Below are 23,537 nucleotides of genomic sequence, written 5' to 3'. Positions count from 1 at the left end.
GGCAGCAGCCATGCGCGCCTCGATATGAGCCAAACTGAATAGTCGCTTCGCTGGCGCATACGACGGAAGTGTTAAACATAATTAATAGGTTCTTGGAAGTTACTAATCAGCGGTTTCGCTGTAAATGCAACGGTGAAGGTCCTTAGTTAAAGGGTGATCTAATTCCGCCTTCCTTATTTTGAACAAGTCGTAGTACCTGTCAGTAACTTGTTGGTCCATGACAGCTCCTTTTCACAATAAGTCGTCCATGTGAAAAACTTTCCGTTCTGGCTCGCAAGGAGTCAGAAGACAAAACTAATCCTTTTCTTCCAGGAGCACCAGTCAAGGATATTCCACGAACAAGAGTAGTATTGTTCCAAATCGTCAATACACCAGAAAAGCCCAAAATATCCCGCACAGTCCCAGGAGGACGTCAGATGTTCGCTGCGCAGAGATACGATCAGGGAAGGAAAGGGGTGGAACAAGCTTCCGAAATTGTCTACCTTCCAAACGAACAGATGGCGTTAACTGCGCGTTTTCTTGTTGCAACATAGGCTGGACCGACTTGCCTAAAGTTCTGTGAGCCATATCCTTCCAGCGATGCACCTCCCCCCAAAGATTTTCTCCATCTGCTTCGCCTTTCGAGCCCGTCTTCGAGTTCCTTTAATAATAATAATAATAATAATAATATTTTATTTCCATCACACGGGTGTGTGTTGGAAAGTTCTGCGTGGAAAGCCTTTTACGGCTTTCCAGAAAGAGTTCTGTGTGGAAAGCCTCTTACGGGGCTTTCCACACAAATGAGCTTCTTTTAACCTCATCAGATAGTCTGGTCTCTCTCTTTCTTTCTCTCTCTTTCTCTCTCATTAACAATTTTTTTTTATGTAAAACAAGTTTTTTCTTTCCCCTTAAACTTCGCAAATGCGGTATGCTTTATTTTGGACGAGAGTTATTTCAAAAATAATGAGTTTTTTTTAAATGCTTGTAATTAGCGAAACTACTAAATTACCAGCCTATAAAAGTAATTAATAACATTGCGCATGACTGCAAAAAGTATTTTAATAACTATAATTTTATTACATTAGTGTCATTACGGCTACCTCTGAACCACGCCCTACGTTTGTTGCTGACAGCGGCAGTAGTGGAGAACGTCATAAAGAGGACCCGAATGAACTCAGCATTTTTCAAGCGGCCGCGCGTGTTCCTCTTAAAGAGAAGCTGAAGAGGTTCTTGCGAAAAACGAGTTAGAGATGAATTCTAGAGTATTTTTTTCCCGTTAGTCTGAATATCCCGTTCGTGTTCCCCGAAGATGTAACTAAACGCGATAAAACACCAAAACTCTCTGCACAGGTCGTGCCGTCCAACTTTATACCTTTCCGACGCCAAGCGCTTGTCGCTCGTATGGGCAGCGCGCGCAATACACTATTGCTAAATTACCCAAGCATCAAGGAGAATGCAAAGATTGGTGTTCCACGCGCCACACACGCACGCCTTCACCGTATAAAAAATTCGAAGGAAATAACCAAAGTAAAGCGTTGACGAACGCGCGTGCAAGATGTCATTTGTTTTAGGCATTTGCTTCAGAAAAGTTACGACTGCAGAGGCCAACACGTGAAGTGTGTGGAACACCATCCCTGCATTCTCCTCGATGTTTGGGTAATTTACCAATAAATCTATTGTAAAGTTTGTCAGGTATATTCCCCCGCGCTGACACCAATCGTAGTGTTTTTGTGACCTTTTTTTTTTTTTTTTTTTTTTTTTTTTTTTAAGAGCAAGAGTGTTTGTTTACAGCTTTGATAGGTGCTGAGGGTGCGCGAGAACGGAGACTTCGAAAGCTGGATTTGACGTCACTCCCCGAGAAGTAGGGTCTTCAGCGGTTTTTTGAAAAATGTTTTTCTGCAGCCTCCGTGGACAAAATTCAAAATAATCTTAGGATTCGTGATCCTGGGGGTCAAATAAAGACGAGTTAAGTGTTTTTCTTGAAATACAGAACCCCTTTCAAATGTAGCGTAATTAATATGACACTACTGCTGCAAAACGGTGCTTCGTATTCCTTTTGAAAGTCTATAGAATGCAAATGTTAGATAAGTGAGAAGCTAAAGAAAAATTATTTGGCTATCAATTCATAACAAAGCGCTACCAAAAATACGGGTGCCGGCAATAGAATGGTGCTAGATCCTAGTAGTATCTTAATCAGTGCAAAATGTGCGGAAGATGCAAAGAGATAATTAGAAATTTATGCCTCGCGTAAACTGCGGAGCAGAAATTCCCCTTGCTTTTTAATGGTTATTTTATTTTATTTGTTTTGTCTGAAATATAATTTCCTGATCTTGCATTTTATTTAACATTGCAGTCATTGTGAACCGCTGGTCAACGTACTCTTTAAGAGACTACTAACACATCCCAAAATGTATTTTTTTTTTGTTAGACGGTTCAATATGGTGTCAGAAGATTACCCAATCAATATTTTGCTAAAGCTCTACGTATATTATTAAGAAAAAAAACGCAACAGCTTAAAACCGAAACTGTACTGTGGACGAAGAGGAAATATAGAGGAGGAGAGTGTTGCCGGAAGTCACGTGGCTGTGCAACTTCCTTTCTTCAATTAACGCATTTGCGGCTTTTAGAGCGCAGGTCTTAGGCGTACTAGACATGATTAAAATAGCGCAAACTTGACAAGGACAACAAAGAAGGCACACATACAACAGGGCTGGCAGACAACCAACTAGCCCAAACAAAAGTTTTACAACTTAGGCGTACATTTCCGGCTTGAGCGGCGTCGCCGTAACCGTCGGCGTAACTGCGCGTTGCATTATGAGACGTTTCCCATAATGACGTCACACGTGACGTCACAAGGGTAAAATTTCCCCGCGAAATTAAGCGGAAAACATTTCCCGCTAAATTTAGCGGAAAAATTTCCCGCCAAACTTTGGGGAAACATTTTACACTCGGGACGTCACACGTGACCTTTCCCTCCGTACCCTTCCCTCCTCCTCCTTGAAAACGGCGCTCTAATTTGGCATTACGAATTGTAAACGTCTTTCATTTTTTTAGAAGACACAAAAAATAGGTACTATATCTTGTTTCTACGTTTAATATTGAGAGTGTGCCTTCGATGACCCACGGCTGATTATCTTTGGGGGTTGTGCCTAAACCTTAGAAAACGGCACGTGACCACAGAGAAGAGAGCGAGCGCGACTCAAACTGGCCGGTTCTCGGTCGACGGCTTTTGGGCGGAAAGAAGACAAATTTCGATACGCAAATTATGTTCTGGGTAGTTAAACTCTCGCATTTCATGAAAAAAAAAAAAAAAAAAAAAAAAAAAAAACCTTGGCGCGTTTATATACCCTACCTTGTCTATGTCCCTTTAAGTTGCACACACGACCCATGCTATTGGGGAAGAGCACGCACCGAACTTCTCGAAACGGTTGAGGACGCGGAAGCTCCAGTGCAGGTTCATGCCTGGAAAGATGGAGGTGACGAGCTTGTGCTTTCGGGAGATGAAGTGGTAGCCGTGACCGGTGCCCTGGTCTAGTATCAGGAAGGGCATCGCACTGCTAAAGGTCCAGTACAGCATGGCGCCAGCCACAGCGGACGCAGCTGAAAAATGTCAGTCGTATTCCTCCGTGTAACTATGCTGACACACTTTCAATTCAAGGTGAGGCGGCATAATTTATATATGGTCATAATATTTTATAATAACCCCCAAAACCAACGTTGTTTTTTCTTAGTTCGACGTGAATTTAGCTGCAGGTATTGGAAAAATTATCCGCTTAGATTTGCGGAGAAGTTAGATACAGAATTCGTTAAAGTGTGCGTCTTACCTTTAAAAAAAATCTAAAAGTCACGTAACGACTGAGAGAAATACACATGAAAGAGCTCTAAAATCGCTAAAAATCTATAAGAACAATACATCTCTAGATGGCTAAAACATCAAAGAGAAAAAAAGGCAAATTTTGATAGACAGAAATAAAGGCGAATGCACCCAACATGAGATGACAAATATGGACAACAAAATGCTACATTGTCAATGCTAGTCTAGCCTCCAAATGCTGCAGCCTCGCACTGCTGCTAGAGAACGTGCTAGCGACGTCCTCTTGCATTCGCAGGCGCTTGAGCAAGTAGCTTTGAAAGCTTCAGACCACTGCGCAAGCTATGCTAGCGTTGACAAGGGTTCAAAAGTCAGTTGACATTCGATGTAGCTCTCCTTGTGATGAGGAAAACCAACTGGCGTCGAAGACTCACGGTTGGCGAAGAAGAGCGACAGAAGAGCAGCATGCAGGAGGCACGAGCTGCAGAAGCACATGAGTATTGCGAAGACCAGGAACGGGTCGCTGCTCTGGATAAACGAGCGTCCTTTGTCGTTGTGCTTGATGCACAGAAAGAGCAGCATCAGCGTGACCGTGATGAGGTGCATGAAGAAGGCGCTCAGGTAGTGGCTGGCCCAGTACACCCAGTCGCTCAGCCCCACGATGCGCAGCATCTCCCTCATCCCAGACGTCTTCTCGTCTGTCAGGCGGGCCGCAAACACGGCGAAAGGCACCAGCATGCCGATGCAGAAGCGGCTCAGCACGAGCGCGTAGTTGCTGATGTCCCTCTCCTCGATGTACGAAGGGTAGGGGAACCGTTGCAGCTTCACGGGCGGCACAGCCTCCATGGACAGGTTGTGTCCAAGCGCCAAGTACTCGAGGTGCCGCTGCTGAAGAGTCCCGATGATGGGCATGATGGTGTTCATCTCGACAAAATGAGCTTCGTTCACCGGACCAGGCGGTTGGGACAGGAGCTTCTCCCCAAAGTCCACGTGGGTGTCCAGGGGAAGACGGCCGGCCACCACCACGCAGTCCAGACTGCTAGGAATTCCGGTTGTGTTCGAGCGGACGTTTTTGAAGTGCAGGCCAATGACTACGGTGGGAGTGTCATTCAGCTTATTGATGGCGTCGTTCAGGTTTTTGAGACTGTCGACGGCGGAGACGTCGAGCACGCCGAGGTCGCTGAACGACTCTCGCACCAGCTTGGACAGGTACTGGGACTTCGGGTGGTACAAGACCTGCGGTGTTTTATTTTTATTATTCCTCATGGCAGCCACTGAGATTTCTGAGTTATCTGATAAGACCGGCGAATAGTTAATTGCAAAGCAAGAAGAGTGAAAATATCAAACAGTATGTGTGTGTCCTTCGCCTTTTTATACGGTTCTGATTCAACATACTGTCGCAAGAGAAACGAAAACAAACAGCTTTCATGCGACTGTCTGCGCAACTGTCGACGCCACGCCACCGATCAAGATACCAGACGCGCAGAGTTGCAAAATATATCCAATTTTGATTTCAACCTATTTTTCGACTTAACAAATTACAAAATACAATATACTTATGTAAAAATAGATCAAGTCATTGGCACAGTTTTATCGCTGCCACTTAGGGGACGAGGGACCTCTTTAACCCGTCCTTGAAAGACGAGCTTAGTAAGATCCTGATCAAGGAACCCCTTCTCCAGTCTTGCGCGAAAAGTGAAAAAAAGAATCATATGATTTCAGTGAAAAAAGTAAAATAAGTCAATTTCATTTGATTTAAACCAAAATGATTTGATCTTAATCAGAGTTTGTTTTTATTTATATCGAACTTACATGATTTAAATCGCTTCAGCTGGAAAAGATGGACGTTTTTGGCACTGGAAATACTCTTTTTTAATGGCTGCCTTATATAAATCTTTCCTGATTGATCATATTTGCATAAAATAAAACAATACGCCCATGGGAAACAAACACTGATAAAAAAAATTGCCTGCAGAAACCGCTATTTCTGGTTGTCTGTGTATTCCTCATGAGACTCACGACGCAGCTCACTGTGAATACGACGACGCAAATTTTGAGTAAGCAATTTCTTTTATGAACGGTTTCGACGCAATCAGTGACGCCAGCGTGACTGCAGCTCGCCACTTCAAAATATAGTTGTTGCTTCGTACCTGCGGATTCGTTTAATCTTTGGTCTGTGTAATCGTTTAATACTCAAGCTGTTTCACCACCATCATTGACCATGTACCAACTACCTCAATTCAAGCCGATAATTGCTTCGTAGCTTGGGCGCAATAGTGAATGTGTGCGTACTGCCACTCCGTGTATGCGCGGCGCGAGTTCATCTGCTACCTAGAATGACATCCAAAAAGACGTCTAGAACGACTTCTAGGACGACCTCCAGGGTGATTTCAAGGACGACCTTTAAGACGACATCAAGGGCGACGTCAAGACAACGTCTCGAACAACCTCTAGGACGACCCCTAGGGCGATCTCAAGGAGGACCTCTCGAACGACCTCGAGGATGACCTTTAGAACGACGTCGTGCGTATGCAGGCGCCCTGCGTTTCCGGAGGCGCATTCGCGGCCAGAGAGCGTATCGCGAAAACGGGCTGAAGTATAGGTGAAGAATGCTATCGCATTAAAACGGCAAGTAAAAAATATTTATACCAATGTTTTTGTTGTTGTTGCTGTTGTTGTTGTTTTGGAGAGTTGGGGGAGTGCCTAATTTTAATTATCATAGCCATATCGGTGCTACTTAAATCATGATATAATGTTTTAAATCCCGATTTAGATAATCCTGACCTTTATTCTTCACCCTTCTTGCGCGAGACAAGATCTCAGTGTGCTTGTGCAAGGCTAAGGCGCACCTTGTCGATGGCCACGACGTCCGGCATGGCGTTCCAGTACTTGGTGGGCGCGCTGGCCGGGAAGTGCGTGTCCAATCGGACCTTCATCGTCTCCCTGGTCACGGCGTACTCCTGGATGCCCAGCAAGAGGGCCACGACCAGGGCCACCTCCAGGATGGTCGTCACGTAGTGCCGCCTGAGTCGCTTCACGTACACGTTCTTCCAGAGGATGATGTGTAGCTGCCACAGGCTGGCAGCGCACGGACGCACGTCGTTCTTCTCCGCGGCCTGGGGGACGTTCACTGCGCGCAAACCACGTGGGTGACGAGCAACAAAATTAGGATTGCGCTCCTAGGCGTGCTAAAGGATGAGAGAAAGACAATGGGGTGACAACAATGTGTGGGGACATCGATTGCTTCAAGTACAAGCAAGAGGGACTTAATAAGCTACATGTCAGAGTAACGAGAGCCACTCCAGCCATCTTGGGGCCTAATATTGTTGTTGCTAATTATTTTATGCGTTATCTAACCATGCCGGAAAGGCGTTTACGTCCTCCAGAAGTACTAAAACAGTCCGCTACCAAACAAAAATAATATCACCCAAGTTACCAGACACACGGAAGAGAAATCCATCCCTTTGCTCTCCGTTGTGCGTGTCACGTGGCCACAACGTCACGCATTTGCGTGGAGACGCGCTGACGTAGACGTCCAAGAGGAATCAGAAACCCTGTGCTCGGACTGCACAAACAGTCCCCCGTCTTGGTGGGGGATCTCTTCCCGATTGGCGGTACCTTGTTGGCGTGTCTGGCAACTTTGCAGATCCTGCTCGGCTCACGACCACATTATGTTTGCGCTCTCACAACACCGCCTAGAAGACAAGGCCGTAGTGCCGACATTTTTGCGTCACCACCGAAGGCCAGCGCTGGACACAGATTGGAAACGAGTGTTGCTTCAGCGCTCGGCTTTCGAGTCAATTTTGAGCCGAACTTTGACGCAATCGTCGTTCCCAATCTGTGGCACGCGTTGGCCTTCGCTGATGACGACATTTCGATCAACACTAGGGCCTTGTTATTTAGAAGGTGTTGGCTTTCATCAGCGCCTCTTAAACATCAGATGGTCGCATTTTGCAAAAATAACAACCGCCAATCTATTGGATTGCTAAAAGCGAGCGTGTTGGAAATGAATAATTAAGATCGAAAGAATAAAATCTGGAGGACAAGCATAGAACAACGACGTTCTTTTACGTGAAAGAACGTGGTTGTCTTGTGTTTTTCTTGTCCGCCGCGCTTTATTGTTTCTATATTAAGTAACCCCCAACCAATATTTTCAATTTTTTCGCATTAGAAAACGCTCGTGTAGACGAAAACCGGTGATGTCTTTCATCTCTCAGTGTTGGGGAGAGGTAAAAAGAGGGGGAGAGGGTGACGCGTGCGACGCTCTCATTGGTACGAAGCGCTGACGTCAGCACAAGTCAACCTCTGCCTCTCTCCCTGGCGCTGACAGACTGACAGACACCGCCGGGTTTTCGTCGGAACGAGCTCGTTTGTTTTCGGGAAGTCACCCGCACTGCTGGCGCGGAGCCAGAGAAGAAGAGACGCCGCATAATACCTCCTATAGAAAAGCCGGGCGTAATGCTAAATGAGATGGCGTCATCAGAGAAGGCCAGCCCTGGAGACAGATTGAAATGAGTGCTGCTTCAGCGCTCAGCTTTGAGTCAAATTTGAGCCGAACGTTGCCGCAATTGTCGTGTCTAATCTATGCCCAGCGTTGGCCTTTTCTAATGACGCCATACCATTCACCACTACGCCTTTGTTATGTAGGAGGTGTTGCGCCGCGGCGGGGTGGAATGCGGGCGTGCTCAGTTGTCGCTCTGCCGTCGGCGGTTGTTCTTCGCTCTGGGTTTCCGTAGTAGCGGGGCGTGGGCTGTGGTCTGTGTGTGTGTGTAGCTAAAACGATAGACGCGGTTCACTCCATGAGTGATATGAATGCGGTTCCTTTTACGAGTTGTATGGATGTGGCTCCTTCCATGAGTGATATGAATGACCGTATCTAAGGGCGCCAACGTACTCCGATAGATAAAGTACAGAAAATGAGTAAAGAAATTACAGGAAGATCCATTGGTAAATTTTTAAGGAATGAGTTAGCATGACCTTTGGGGAACGTCACACACATCTTTTTTGAGAGACGTCAACACTGAGCCAAAACGAGGTTAAAAAGGGGCAGCAAAAAATAGAGGAAGCAAAAGAGAAAGCCAAAAGGAAAACGGGAAGGGGTTCGCGTTAGAGTTTCCTAAACGGGGACGTGTGTGGCGTGTCCAATGGTCACGCTAAAATATTCTCTGAGAATCCACCGATGTATCTTCCTGTAATCTTTTTTTTTTTTTAATTACATATCCAAAAGCTCTGACCAAGAAAAATATTTTTCGCGTTTTGTGGATTTAAGAGGGACCATGATCGGCTTTCAAGCGAGAGGCTCCTGCTCATGCTCGTGCACCCGCGTTCTCCGCTCAGACACTTCGAATCGGCGATTTTCGGAAAAGACTTGGATTGCACCCGCACTGTACTAACCATAAGATATGGCGGTGCCCGAGATAAAATTGGAAAATGAAGTGCCGCTACTCTAAGCGTGGCTTATCTAGGGGCACTAGTACGAGCCAGAGCAAACCTCAGTAAGCTGTTGGCGAACTAAATCGAATCTGCGGGTAACGTTGTTACAGGGTGGTAGGATTCGCCGCAAGGTCAACCGTTCTATCAAGCAGGCCGGCGATTTCTCGACGCTCTTCTCCGAGTCCGCCATCATAGCGCGATATACGCGTTAACGAAGGCAAAACGAGCCCGACAAATTGGCTTCAGGGAATCGGCTCACCCGGCTCCATCCCGCAGATGCTGTTCCTTCGCTCGTGTGTTCCGAGAATGAATCCGGGTGCCCACGAGATCCAGCACGAGAGGGGCACGAGAAGTGGCAGCAGGGTTGCCAGAGGACTCAAGGCATGCAGTGCCTGGTCAAAGTTAGAGCCACTAAATGAGCTGCGTAGCTTATTTAGTGGCACTAGTCAAAGCCAGCCAACTGGGCTCGTAACACTCAGCTCCTCTTCGATTTTGAGTCACGAAAATGAAGGATGTAAAAAAAAAAAACTGAATTTCCTTGATGCAACAAACGGGTCGGGACTCTTATCACTACCGACCATCACCGTTGTGCCATAAATCATTCCTTTGTGCGCTCTAGAAAAAATAAAAAAAAATAAACGTCACGAGAAAAATGGTACACCATCCACGCTTACATATAGCATACGGTCTAACCATTCAGATCCTAGGCCAATCCTTACTATGAGTAAGCGTCGAGAAAACAAATAAAATAAGCTTTTTGAAACAATATTTTTTCATCCAAACAAGTACGCTATTAAGGCCGCCCAATATCAAGGCACAATGATTACACACAAAAAAAAAATGTACACACTTCCCATTTTGTTTTTGCATCACATTGAGTTTAGGTCAATCTGCTCCCTGTGTGTGTTTTCCAACGACTCGAAAGCGAGACCAAAACCAGAGGTCACCACCCACGCAAAGCGCGTATGAAGGAACCATACCCTACTAGATAGCGTATCCCTCCATAGCTGAGCTCTGAGCCACTATGCGAAGTTCTTCCAGTATCGTTCATCCAAAGAATGTTTGACGCATGATGGCCTCGAACGGTTTTTTTCTTTTACCGTCTGTATTTTCCTCGTACCCGGGTATCGCCAAGGTCTTACGTGGTTTATTTCCATATGCCGCTATCCTTAGCTATGACAATAATATTGCTGACGCCATACTCATTTTAAATCACGCATTATTAACTTAATTGTGATCAGATCAAACAAATATCACTGTAACTGTTGAAAGCTGGCCGAGTTTGTGCTACATGTTAACGGTAAAATAAACAGTGCTAAAAAACGAGGTTCAAGATTATGAAGTACAAACACGTAGCGCTGACTCTCAACTTTCACAAAAGATACAAGAGTGAGCGCTTCTTTTAGGTTCATCATCTTGACCTGTCTTTTTTTTTTTGTTATTTATTTTTCTGTTAGTGTCACTATCACAAACTTTTCCCACACCCATCATTATGCCAGCCCATCACGCACGCCATTCCGCTACCCATCAATGCTACATCGTGAAAATGTATGATTTGTCATCGTTGTTGCAAAAACGTCAATAAAAATAATAAAATAAGATCAATGGCCGAGCAGCCTAACCAACACTAAAGTCACTGGAGCGGACACCTGCTAGGAGCACATGGAGCGAAAGTTCGGACTGCAGAATTGACGTGAACTTCTGCAAAAAAAATTAGGTCACACGCAACCCCAAAGTCTGGTTCAAGTTAACCAATCAAACACGAATGATGAACGATACACCTCAGCCTACTTGCTTCCTAGTGCAACTAAATAAGCTATGCTTTTAGTGGCTCTAAAGGCCTGTTCACACATGCAGCGGAGCGCTACAAGCATAGCGCTGACCTTGTGCTAAGCACGTGCTGACGGGAGCGTTCACCAGCTTTGTATCGCACCGTCAAAACTGTTGCTCATGGCATACAATAAGTACCTGACGGCACGTGAGCAGCGCTACATCAGCGCTTCGCTGCATGTGAGAACCGGCCTTAGGGCTCATTCACACTGGAAGCGGATCCGCGTTCGCAAAGCGGTTGCGAACGCGGTTGTATAAGGATTCAGTACAATTGCACGCGCATTTGATGACATCAAATGCGCGTGCAATTGCACTGGATCTTTATACAACCGCTTTCGCAACCGCTTCGGGAACGCGGATCCGCTTCCAGTGTGAATGGGGGGGTAATGCTGCCAACGAAGCGCAGAAGCGGTCACGTGACACTAGGTACGGCGTCATGACAAAGAGCCGCCAGGTGGCGCCACTCCATCTTCCCGGTGAATACCGCGCCGTTTCGCCTCGCGGCGACAGTCTGATGTAGCTCATTACAACAACAAAAAAAATAAAGCTAATTTTAGCTGTCGATTAAACGATTTGTCGATGAAACATCGCTCGTCGATGAAAGAATATGTCAATAAAACGTCGTTCGATGACCTGATTGCCATCGGTTTTAAGCACTGTCAGTTCAGCTCAACACCACGCTACGAAAGTCACTTAGGTGTACTGCCGGTGCTAATTCGCATGCTCAGAACGAGCTCTCATTTAATCGTCTTCCAGGAGCAACGATTCTGATTGTGTGGGATGGACATTGAACGTGCATCCGCGCGCATTTCTCGCAGGTAGCAAAGCCAAAGCTATGGCTACCCGTGTGCTCGCGGATCTTGAGCAGTGATCAAAGCTGCGTGCACGCGGTATTTGATTATTCTGAGATGCCAAAAAAGTTCTCCTCGAGAATCGTTAAGACTTGCGCCGCGACGACGACGCCGACCACGACGACGACGAGGACGGGTCGCAGGCGCAGGTGTACTGTCGGTACTGTATGTCAGAACTTTAGGCCTCTTCCTTGGCACTTGCTCGCGCTCCTCATCAGTCGGTACTTCGCTGCCGCTGCTGCCGCTGGTGCTGTTGCTGTTGCCGCACGTCGCCATAGCACAACCGAGATCCGAGCTCGAGGCACGAGCAGGCGTGACGAGCATGGAACGGGCCGAGGCTACCAAATACCGAACGGATGGGTGACTAGCGGCTATGCCTTCTGTAACGGGCGACACCTTACGTCACCTAGCCTAGACCGGGCAAGCGCCTGCCCAGGCTGGCCTGCCTGGCAGGGCAAGTAACGTGACGTCGCGAAGCATGCTTCCAAAAACGAGCACCAGGGGGGTTGGTTGCCTATTATATTTATATTTCGATTTAATACATTTTGAACACTGTCTCGCTCGGGACAATGTAACTTATAACTAAGTGGAGTACCATGAACGCCATTACGACTGGCAATTTTCTTCCAGAATATCGGTTCAGTATTAAGTCCGACCGCAGCACACGCTATTCGGTGAGCATGTCGTCTGCCTCTGGCGCAGGAGTCGCGTGACGCCAGAAAGACGCCGAGCTCTGGCTATCTCTGCAAAGGTCTATACAAACCGATGGAGCCAATCAAGCAGCCCCAAAAAGCATCGTCATGGCACTAATCGACTTGATACGTTTTTTCTCCTTGACTAAACCAATCACGCACTGCCCATGATCCTACGCTTTTCTTTGCCTGCTTTGACCGGTGACAGCAGACGCACACGAGTGCCGTGACGATGCACTTTTGACACTGATTGATTCGATCGTGTACGTCGGCCGCAGTCGAACTTTAGAGAAGCGGAGTATAACAAGTGTGGTCTCATGACGCGCATAAGGTCACGTGAAAAGCTCGGCGCCCTGGAAAGGTACCAAAACCGAGCCCAGTGGACACCATGATCGTCTTCAGGGACCACAGCGAGACCGATGACCCGGACATTGAGCGCCGATCAAAACAATTTAATAGTTGTCAGGGAAGAAGCTGATCCAGCGTCTCAGCCGCGATCTGTCCACGAGGGACGCCGTGAACGTTTCTTTGACGGCGACGGAAACCTGTTCACGAGGGACGCCCAGGACATCTCAGTAGCGACCGAGACCCGTCCACGAGGGACGCCATGAACCCCTGAGTTGCCGATGCTGCGGGTGCCGTCCGAATGAGCGGTCCCAGGTGCCCGTGGTCGCTAGTCGGTCACCAGGTTTCCGTTGCTCACGTTTTCCTCGAGGACCTTCGGCTCCTGCTTCTCCGGGAGACGAGGGTTGTCCGGAAGCTGGACACCCTCACCGCGCTCACGGAGAACCGGTTCTTTGTCCGAGAGGTCGGCAGCAAGCGCGGCAGCGCATCCCAGCGTCAGCCGCATCATCAGCAATTCGGGATTCAGCTGTCCAGGATCCTGGAGATTTCACGTTGGAAACTCGAGACATCGGTAAACCCAAAAGACGCCTGTGTACGTATCTGAATCCTCTATCTTTATCTGATACAAGCGGCGCTTTGGACCTGTGCCACCAACAAAATTGCGCTGTCGACATCCATTCCTTATCTATAAGAGGTCTAAAAATATCCTTGAAGAAAAACATCCAGAACCGGCAACAAAGCCAGAATAGAACATGGTCCCGAATCTAGGTGAAGCCTTTAAAGTGACCCCGTTAATCGACGTCGTAATGTACAGCACTACGATTCACTACAGCGGTGCCTGAAGGTAATGGAAGCATTGCGTCAAATTTGTAAAGAAGAAACTTACCTAAGCAAAGACGTAGAAAATAGAAACAATAACTGTCTTTTTTACTTAAGGCAAGTCAGAGGGTATACGCGGTCAGCAGACGGGCGTCTGCTGACCGCGCACCCTCTGACTTGCGCAAAAACCGCCAGACTGCGTCAGCGCCCCCGAGGCTTACGGCAGCTCAGCGGCCGCCCGGTCGCTCCAAAAGTAGACTACATGTAGCTGAAATTACTCTACGAACCGAACCATCGGGTTTATTTGTTCTGTTCCCATGATTGAGTTTTATTGAGAACGAATGAGAAATCCTGTACTGATCAGTATAACACTGAATAGGGGCACCAACGCTTTGGGCACCACGAGCACCTTGGGGCATCGCCCTGAGTATTTGGAAGAAATTTGCGTTTGCGCATTGCGACATGCCAAGCTGATCGGATAACCAAAGCATTGGCAACGTTCGATGAAAGCCAGTTGGTAAGCTTCCTAGAACGCCTGGCGACTTTTCAATGAGCGTCCTCTGGGTGGTACTCGCTATTCAATCAGCCCAGAACTACCCCGCCCTATCGACAGATGCGGCGTAACCGGTGGAATGTTGGACGCACATTGCCCTCGATGAAAAGTGATTCTATTTTGTTTCTTTGTGGCAAACATAAGGTTTGCACAAAAGTGAGGCAAAAGGAGTTTCATCAGAAAAGATCCTTCTCCGTTGCCCGTATAGAGGCGGTGCCACTGGTGGCTTTAGTGCAGGGAACGCTAACCGCCTGGTTCTGCTCGCGTGCCGGTAACGGAAAAGCGCCGTTCTGGACTGGCGTTCATCTGTTGAGCTCGTCAGTTGATAGGTCGAAGAATGTTGAGCGTTGTCCATATTATAGCTCTCTAAAGTATTTCAGTTTTACCTTTGGCGCCGACTCTGAGGCGGCGGACGAGACGCTTCCCCGGGAGGTGGAGCTCTCCGGCCTGGACGGGGACGAGTCGCACGAGTCGTCGGCCTCCCTGGCGTTGCACTCGGTCTTGGAGGGGCGTGGCGTGGGCACGCGGCCTGTGGTAGGCTTAAGCATGCGCGGGTCCACCTCCGGGTCCAGGTCCGTGGCGATGACCCGGCGACTGCCGTCGTCAAAGGACACGGACCTGCACTGGCGGCCGGGATGCGCCTGGTGCAACGCTTCCTCCATCAAGCACCGCCCTGCGTTGCCATGGACAGGCCTCTTTACATCCATCATGGTCGTTGCCGTAGCAATCATCAACATCAGCTTCAGCGGCAGCTACGTTAATGACATGACAGTGCCATTCACACGGCAGCCCTCTCTTTCAAGATACAAAGATCTATTACCTCTTTTTTTTCTCTCTCTCTCAGTGGTAGCTGTAACTCATCGTCGTCGTGGGACTCGGCAACATCATCAGGTGTAGCAACAGCGACGGCAATGACATGACAGTGTCATTGACACAACGGCCTTTCTCTCCAAAAGAAAAACATCTATTACAAAGAAAGGGTAAAAGCACAGGCGAGCTGGTGAAGAACTTCCATCGTAAACCGGAGACACGGAAAAATAAAAAAACGGACAAAACAACAACAAGTCTCAAACACAGTATTACAAATACTTAGTAAGTTACTAAGTTAAGTTGTAATACTTAAGTATTACAAATACTTAAGACTTTGTAATAGATGTTATATAACTAAATGAAAACGGTTACTCGGAATAAAACCAAAAACAGTGCAACACGCAAAAAAATGGGCAAGCGGAACTTGCGTTTCTAAAAGCACGCTGCATCGACAGCGATAGCCGGTCACGCCGGTCAAGCTTGGCAGTCATTGTGATCCAACACAAAGCGAAAGAGACATCGGCGAAATCTGAGTCCTCGTGGTCAATCCGTGTGCAACTAAGCAAGACATACAGATGATCCCCAAAAACATTGATAGTGCACACCGCATTGGTGTTGTTCAAGCAGGTAAAAACAGGCCAGTCGTAGCAAAACTTTGCCTTTTAAGCACAAAAAGCAAAAGATTAGCTACGGGTGGTAAACTTAAAGACAATAGTTTAGCGGTTAGCGAGCATCTTCCTCGACCTGTACAATTAGCCCGACGGAGGCTACTGGAATTCGCCAAAACCCAAAAAACCCGTTAAAAAACGCGCGTAGACAAATTTAAAGTTCTGCGCCTTTTATGAGGAGTCAGATCGTCTCACTGAAATTGAAAAATAGGGAACCAGCAGTTCTGCTTTCCAGTCACCTCGCGCGCGTCAAGCTCATGTCCAGACCAGTCTGGATCCCAATCTAAATTGTTCAACTGTTCCGTCGCTTACTCACAAAACGCACTCCGTTCTTTTTACCAAAATCCGAAGCGTGCTTTCCAACAAATGCGATTTTATTCAATCATTGAATCGCCAGATGCTACCATAGTATTGCTTACAGAAACTTATACTTCGTTTCAGGTTTAAGACCGACGACCAGTTCGCACTTTCCACTTTTCCCTCACTTCCTCCTCTCCCTCTTCTACCCTGCCCTCCGTTGTCTGTTTCCTCCTTCCCCAAGGATGAGAAGTAGATTCTGCCTTGCATAACCTCGAGTCTGGTCGTCGGCCTTTAAGGCAAGACGCAGCCGACGCTACGAGGTAATGGCGCCAATCGAGCAACGTAAAACAAAGAACAGCCACACTAAGAAAAAAAGTTTGTGAAAACTAATTGCTTACTTCGGTATTTAAGATGTAAGCTCAAATTCGCTTCACCAGAAATACACAAATTAGCGTACACAACCTAGGAAAGATCACAAGTATGCATAATCGATATCGTCACTCTTTCAAAATTATCTCCATAACGCAGTAGAGAGCATTTGAAATAGAACACTAAGGTATATGCATGTATTTTAAAACAGTGCTTTATGTACCAGCGTCACACATCACCTAGCAATCGTGCAGGTCTCCAAAGCTCAAACACTTTCCTTACGACGTAAGCTTTCCCGACTACCTCTCAGCCACGAGAAATGCTCAATGTCTTTATTAAATATTGTAATTTAGACTTCAAATTTTAATATTAACTGCAATTTCGTTATAGTCTCAATTGTATGCCTGTACCTTCTTTGTTCTTACTGTATCTGTTGTTTTGACTAAATTTGACATTATATTTAGACTCTCCCTTGCGTCATAGTCGGGGACGGCTTCTCAAGGTAAATAAATAAAACAGAAAGGGAACATTGACAATGTTTAAAGGAACCGATTTCATCGCTAGATTAGTTTTCATTTACTTTTTTCTCATTATGAACAGGGTACTACATTTGCAGTCATTCAGGCAAGGTGCTCATGAGCGACGTGTAAGACTACCTAGAAAACATAAGCTATATCTTTCAAAAGTACCGTGTAATTTGACAGAATATTTCAACATAGCAAACAATGGCGGAGCGGCCAACACCGTAAAACGGAACAGGCATAAAGTGTGTACTCTGGCAAATGGGATGGCATTTATTTATTTATTTTTTTTTTTTTGTGCGCACGTCTTTCACATATTCTTGAATTTCTATAAACCATTCATGAGAGGGCAAATTTTCAAGATCGGGTGAGTCTTTGACCTAGTCACTCAATCTTTCTTTCTGTTCAATAAATTCTTGTTAATTAAGTTTTTGTCTACTTGCGTGGTGTGCAAAAGCGATGCAATCAACAGCGGAAAGAAGAGGGCCAGGCCAGGTTGTACCGGGATCTTCAACTCAATCTCCGGACGTGGAACAGTCGAGTTCGGTGCCGATGGCCATCGGCTTCGTGCTGAAAACTGCAGCTCCTCCTGACGTGCTTAAGATCGATCAGAAGCCACGGGTGATTAACTCTCGCCAAAAGCAGAGATAACAAAGAAACTATGCAGCTTAGATATTTTTATATATAGAATAATGAATGCACAACCTAATATACTCTTTAGTGTGAATTCTTTGTTTTTATATTAAGTAAGGCAAGAATTACCACTGCCTCCCACGCGCTAGCTGCAAACGAAACAGTCGACGAAATTTGGGCAAAGGTGACCATCAGTGAAGGTGACCTTTGATAAAAGTCACATTTGGCGTTTTACAAATACACCAAGGGGTGTTGGTGGTTTGCACTGAATCATATTAGCTTCAATTCTGAAGGACTTAGCTGCTGCGCGCGTCCCTTCCGCAGCATGAACGCCTTGCAGCAGCTGCGCATGAGCATTACCATGACCGGTATTCAGTCTTTGTTTCCTCTCACTTTGATCACTTCGCTCCATCACTACCACAGCAGGACAGGTTATGGCAATTTTAGATCCCACTGTGTTCTTCTCCCCACTATTGGCCTTCGTGGAAGCTCGTCAAAGCCCGCTTCAGTGGCTTGGTATCCCGGGTAAGACTACAGAAGGTCAGCAATGGCGGCTATATAATCTGATGCGTGTGCAAAACGTCTAAATATTCGCACTTTTTTTCGGCAACAACAAGCAGGAATGACAATGGAAAGGGTGCGATGAGGTCACGTGCAAGCTAAGCAAGGCATACACTCTTTGGAACGTTTCGAACCTTATTGTAGCGACTGCTTCAATCCGTAGCTCGCGCTTACGGACAAAGCAGCGAGCGTTGGCGGCGCTGCCGTCGATTTTTAAATAAAGTCCCTCGATGATTGTGCCTGTCTTGTAAATAGCATCCAATACGCCAATGCACAAGGCCCGTGCCTATAGTGAGGCCTCTGGAAGCAAATGGCGGCGCAGCCGCGTAGCTCTAAAATAAGCGGGCTAGTTGGCCCTGTGCGCCGAGAAATAAGGGAGAGGATGAGACGATAGAGCGAAGGGACGGCAGAACGCCGAGCTGTGGTTGGAATCATTAGCAAGTAGACCTAAACCTAACTGCCTTTGTCTCTGCTGCACTCATCGAACGGGTTCGAATATGAGGGCTAAACGTCGGACGCCGGCGTGTGGCATTCTAACGCATTCGGCGAGGGTGGACACAAAGGCAGCTAGCTTTATGTCTACCCACTAAACATTTCAACCAGAGCTCGGTGTTCTGCCGTCCCCGCGAGCTAAAGTCTCCTCCCCTTTTTCATTTCTTGGTGCATAAGAAGTGAAAGCTTCGAAGCGAACGCTTCCTCGCGCGGGCCGCTTGGTACACGGCCTGACCGAATGGCATTCGCTGCAAATGTCATTTGCCACCGAAGGGGTTCGGCGGAACTCATTCGCATTCGGTCACGTGCCAAATGTGTAGCCTCTACCCTGACCCCAAGTAAAAAAACACCAATGTGATTACGTTAATCCAAGTATACCCGAACTAAAAGTTGTTTATTTGGGTTTGCCTTTAGGTATGCATTCTTCGCGGCTCGTCACAAAATTGCAAGCGGCTACTCTTCAACCCTGTAGACACAGTTATTTTGCCTGCGTCGCCATCTTTTTCGCGTTTCTTCTAGGTTTTGTTACGTTTTGTTCGAACTTCGAAATTTCTTCCGATGGATCCGCAAGCGCTGCAAGCAGCCGCGGTCGGCGCACTGGGCGGTGCGCAGCGAAAGCAGCAGCCAGAGCCACGGAGTTCGAAAGCAGCTGCTCTTCGATTTCACGAACGCGAGAGTGAGCGACCTCAGCTTCGGCTTCGAGCCTTTGCTGCTCGGCACGGTGCTTGGCGCGTAAATAAGTGAGGACGCTCGGAGTGTCGCGCGCTAATTGGGCGATCGTTCAAATGTCAATCGTTGTAAATGGCATTCGAGTTGCCCGTGTGGCATGGGTATCGGCCCGTAGCTCTGAAGTTTTGAGCAGCGCTCCAGGCGAGCAAAATAGAATATTTGGCTCGCGTTTCGAACATTCGTCAATACGCTTCCCCACTACAGTCTTTCATACTCCGTTCCTTCAGAAGTGCCAGCGTAGCAGAGGCTGCAAGAGCAAGCTCCGAGCTTTCAGTGTTCCTGCCAAGCACGCGCGCTCGTGCAGTGCGAGCATCGTTCAGGGGAACATGCTTTAGCAAGTATAGCTTCGGCTTCGCTATCAAGTAAAGTGAAACGTACGGACTCACGGAAGGTATGAAAGAGAGCAATAAAATAATAAAGCTGAAAGGAATGTTTAATGAGACGCGGAGGCCGCGAACTGTGTCATTCTTTTTTTTTTTAGACGTTTTGTTATTGCGCGTATACAGATGCTGACAGATGCTTGCATTCGAACGTGGCACGTGAAAAATCGAACGTTACAGCGCCGCCTGGATGGTGCTGCCAGCATAACATGGTCGCGTCTTGTGGACGCGCTCGCGCCCCCTGCCCGAGAGCAACGGGTCCAAAGTAGCGCAAGGTGCGTCGATGCACGAAGCACGTGCAACGTGCAGCCCCTGGGAAGATAATGGCGGCAGAGCGCAGCATCGAGGTAGATTTTAGACGCCATGTTCTTCTCAAAAGTGGCGCGAGGCACGTGCTTTGAACATTTTTGCAACAATGAATGGCGCCACTTTTCCCAGGATAAAGGGGCTTTACGCAAGACTTCGTCCGCCCCTCTATCCAGGGAAAAGTGGCGCCATTCATTGTTCTGGACATGCTCGAGACACGTGCCGCGCGCCGCTTCTGGGAAGAACATTGCGCCTGAAATCTAGCTCAGTGCTGCTCTCTGCCGAAATGATCCTCCCAAGGGCTGCACGTTGCACGTGCCTCTTGCACTGACACACCTTGCGCTACTTTTACAACATGAAGGGGCTTTACGCAAGACGCAACCATATAGTGAAACTTGCTGCACCATCCACGCGATATGCTCATAAAAGAGGCGCCGTTGTAACGACCGATTATGCACGAGCCACGCTCGAATACAAGCGACTGTTAGTTTCTGATTGTTCGCGATAACAAAGCGTCTAAAAAATCAAAATCGAAATAAAGAAAGGTTCTTGATGGTCGCGGCCTCAGTATCTGTTCCAACATATACGTATATTTCAGCTTTATTATTTCTACGCGGAAAGCAAGTCTTCTGCTTCTTGCGCAGGGGTGGCGATAATGCCAGAACGGCGAGTTCTTATTGGCTGATTAAAAACAAATAGTGGGTATCTAATATCCTTCCAATCAAAGCCAATCAGAACTGGGCGTCGTTCTGACAGCACCGCAACCCCTGCGTATGTTTCACTACACGTGACAGCAAAGGCGAGGCTACATGCACGGCCACTCGATCGAGTCCTAATCGAGTGGCCGTGCTACATGCAAAGTCATGTTCCGTTGAACGATGCACGCACTGCACGTGCGCGAGTGCTTGGCAGTGTTTCTGAAGGCTCGGAGCTCGCTCTTGTAGCCTCTGTGCACGGCCGGCACTTGTGCCGGGCCGCTTGCGGCAGCGATTTCGGCCGCGGAATGGGTGCGATTTCTCGTCAATCACGCCTGATCTTTCGAGACTTGCCTTTTCCAACTTTGTTTTACAGTCGAAAATCCAGTTTAATCCACGATCCAAGCCAAAAATTTAGCTATATTTGCACCGAAGGCTTTTCTTCAGGATGTGCGCACGCATCACGAGTTCAGGTAGCAAAAATAGAGCCATGGACCCGCAGAACCGATCTGCGATTCCCTCAACCTCTCCCACAAGCAAAGTCCAGCTCGGTGCGCTTTGCTGACTGAGAAGAGGATGCCCCCGACCTTTTTTTTTCGAAATTTACCCTTCCCGCATAAATAGCTGACCTTGTTTTCGGAATAGAGGGCCCGTTTTATCCCCACGTTGTTCCCTCCTAATATTTTCGGAGTAGTAGACCGTGGTATGGGGAATGTGTTCGATGCTAGCCGGTGGTGGCTTCGTTGGTGACGGGCCCTCCTCTAGTCCCCCGCACGTCGATCGAGTAGGAGGTACGGTTGATATTAAGCTGAAATAAATGCCGTTTTGATTACCTGTGCATCGTCTGCTATGCTCGTTGTATTCCTTTTACTAGTAGAAATGTTACAAGTGTAGCTGTCGCAGGTACCCTGCCAACTCCGTCGTAAAGTGTTGACTACGCCATAAACCCTTCAGGTCAAAGTGCGTATCCTCTGTACATACTGATGGTGGCCTTTTAATGGCTGGTGAAGAAAGAATTCGAAGACAGGCATCGATGTGGTTCCTGAACATTCCAGACGTAAGTTCACTGCGTTGTTCAATGTCACCGGGACGAGACTTAGAAGCTTCTAGGGGCTACGCATTGGGGGGGGGGGGGGGGGGGGGGGGGGGGTCATTTAAATCGTTGGAATGTTTGGCTCCGGCACACCCCAGACAGCTCATGACAAAAGAATGTGAGGAATTTTATAGGTAGTTTTACTCAACTAAGCGCCTCGTAGAAATCTGTAATACACACCTTTAAAAAAAAAATCAATTACTGTACTGCGAAGAAAGCCGTAACTTTCGTGTGTCTGCCGTTGACGAATGGGTGCTCAATTTTTGACCGCCATTAGCATACACAAAATGTAGACTGATATTTTAGCTAGTATATGGCACTGAATTTGTGAAAAAGTCTATTAGGCTCATGACGTCTCTATAGACTTTCCTGTCGGTCATGCAGGAAGTCAATAAGAGATCCTTCAGATTTTTTTTTCATAAATTTTATTCATGAACAGAACGTCCATGCTACCTATCACTATCCTAAATAAACTGCTTATGCAGTGTAGTGCTTGAAACGCGAGCAGTGCTCTAAAAAGTACATTGGATCCTGCTTGCAAACAAAGCCTAGCTCTCATAGATTCACGTTTGTTGAAAAAAAAACGTACCTGTCGTATTCAATTTCTCGGCTGAAGTAATGCCCAATGCTTATAGTTTCAATCCTAACGCCCATTTGTCATTCTAACTAGGCACATGTGGCACTCAGAATTCGGTGCAAAGAAACTGAAGTTTAATGCAACATGTGAGGCGACATAATACGGTGTACAACCCGTTGAGGAAAAGTGAATCATACCTGTCTTCAACGTCACGCTCGTAACTATTTGAAAGCGTCAGGAGGTTTTCTGGTCACCACGAACGCTAATGGCTACCGCAAATATTCTTACAATAGAAGACCTACGGTATGGCGGATGATGAGGTTGGATCACTGACTGGAATATTTCTGGTTACGACTGGCTTAAATGATTTGGCAAGTGGGGTACCTCTAAACAGAAATCGCAATAGCTTCATATCACTGCTGCCTGACTGACAAAAAGACTCACCGCTTGTAAACATATCTCTCTCACGCTGGGCAGCAACACTCATAATTTTCTTGCTTGTACATTTTTTTTTGTGTACGTGAGTCGGGGCATGCGACTATTTATTGGGAATTTATCATTTGATAATCGCCTTAGAGCAGAGGTGTGCGAACAGTTCTTCGAATCGAATACCACAGTGTCATTCATAGCTTCCATAATGTACACGAAGCCGGCATATCGGACATTCCTACTGCACTGCAAAAGCTACGAACAACAACGCCTGTCAATTCAAACCGATTTGTAGTTGTTAAAAATGTATTTATTAAAGAAACAATTGGCGATTAGGGCCCACGGGAGTCTTTATGGATGTCCTCTCCCCAAGCAGGGTAGGTTATTGGGCTCGATGGATGGGGTGAGATTAAATTAATATTCTAACTACCCTTCGCACACCCATACTTTGGAGCCATATTTGCTTCTTTCCTCCTTGCCTTAATGGGAGGTTTTGCGTCATTATTTAAACATTTTTTTACAAAAGCGTCTTTAGGTATAATATCTCACTCGGGCCTTTAGACGTACGTACATGAATAAATACCTTAAAATAAATAAATCAAACAAGAATATCCGATGCCCGCGATTGAATACGCGCTATAGGCACGGGGCGAGAAACACG

General features: G+C 46.9%; 2 protein-coding genes across 2 annotated transcripts in view; both read right to left on the bottom strand.

Moving 5' to 3' along the window:
- The window catches only part of LOC121048139 (retinal-specific phospholipid-transporting ATPase ABCA4-like), a 31,240-nt gene extending 21,748 nt beyond the window's left edge, over positions 1-9,492 (bottom strand). The window contains exons 1-4 of the mRNA XM_040504145.2: positions 9,483-9,492; positions 6,640-6,920; positions 4,225-5,026; positions 3,391-3,579 (exon numbers count right to left, since the gene is read on the bottom strand). Of these exons, the coding sequence (XP_040360079.2) occupies positions 3,391-3,579; positions 4,225-5,026; positions 6,640-6,920; positions 9,483-9,492 (1,282 nt within the window). The remainder of the gene's footprint in view (positions 1-3,390; positions 3,580-4,224; positions 5,027-6,639; positions 6,921-9,482) is intronic.
- Positions 9,493-13,269: 3,777 nt separating this feature from the next.
- On the bottom strand, positions 13,270-14,975 carry LOC121048138. Its single transcript, XM_040504144.1, has 2 exons — positions 14,700-14,975; positions 13,270-13,479 (listed from the first exon to the last, which is right to left on the bottom strand). The coding sequence occupies exons 1-2, from the start codon at positions 14,973-14,975 to the stop codon at positions 13,270-13,272; spliced, it is 486 nt and encodes a 161-aa protein (XP_040360078.1).
- Positions 14,976-23,537: the final 8,562 nt, after the last annotated feature.

Source organism: Ixodes scapularis, unplaced genomic scaffold (genome assembly GCF_016920785.2).
Source record: "Ixodes scapularis isolate PalLabHiFi unplaced genomic scaffold, ASM1692078v2 PGA_scaffold12__126_contigs__length_90152505, whole genome shotgun sequence".
NCBI lineage: Eukaryota > Metazoa > Arthropoda > Arachnida > Ixodida > Ixodidae > Ixodes > Ixodes scapularis.
The sequence above is the reverse complement of the archived record's forward strand: the minus strand, read 5'-3'. Positions and strand labels throughout refer to the sequence as shown.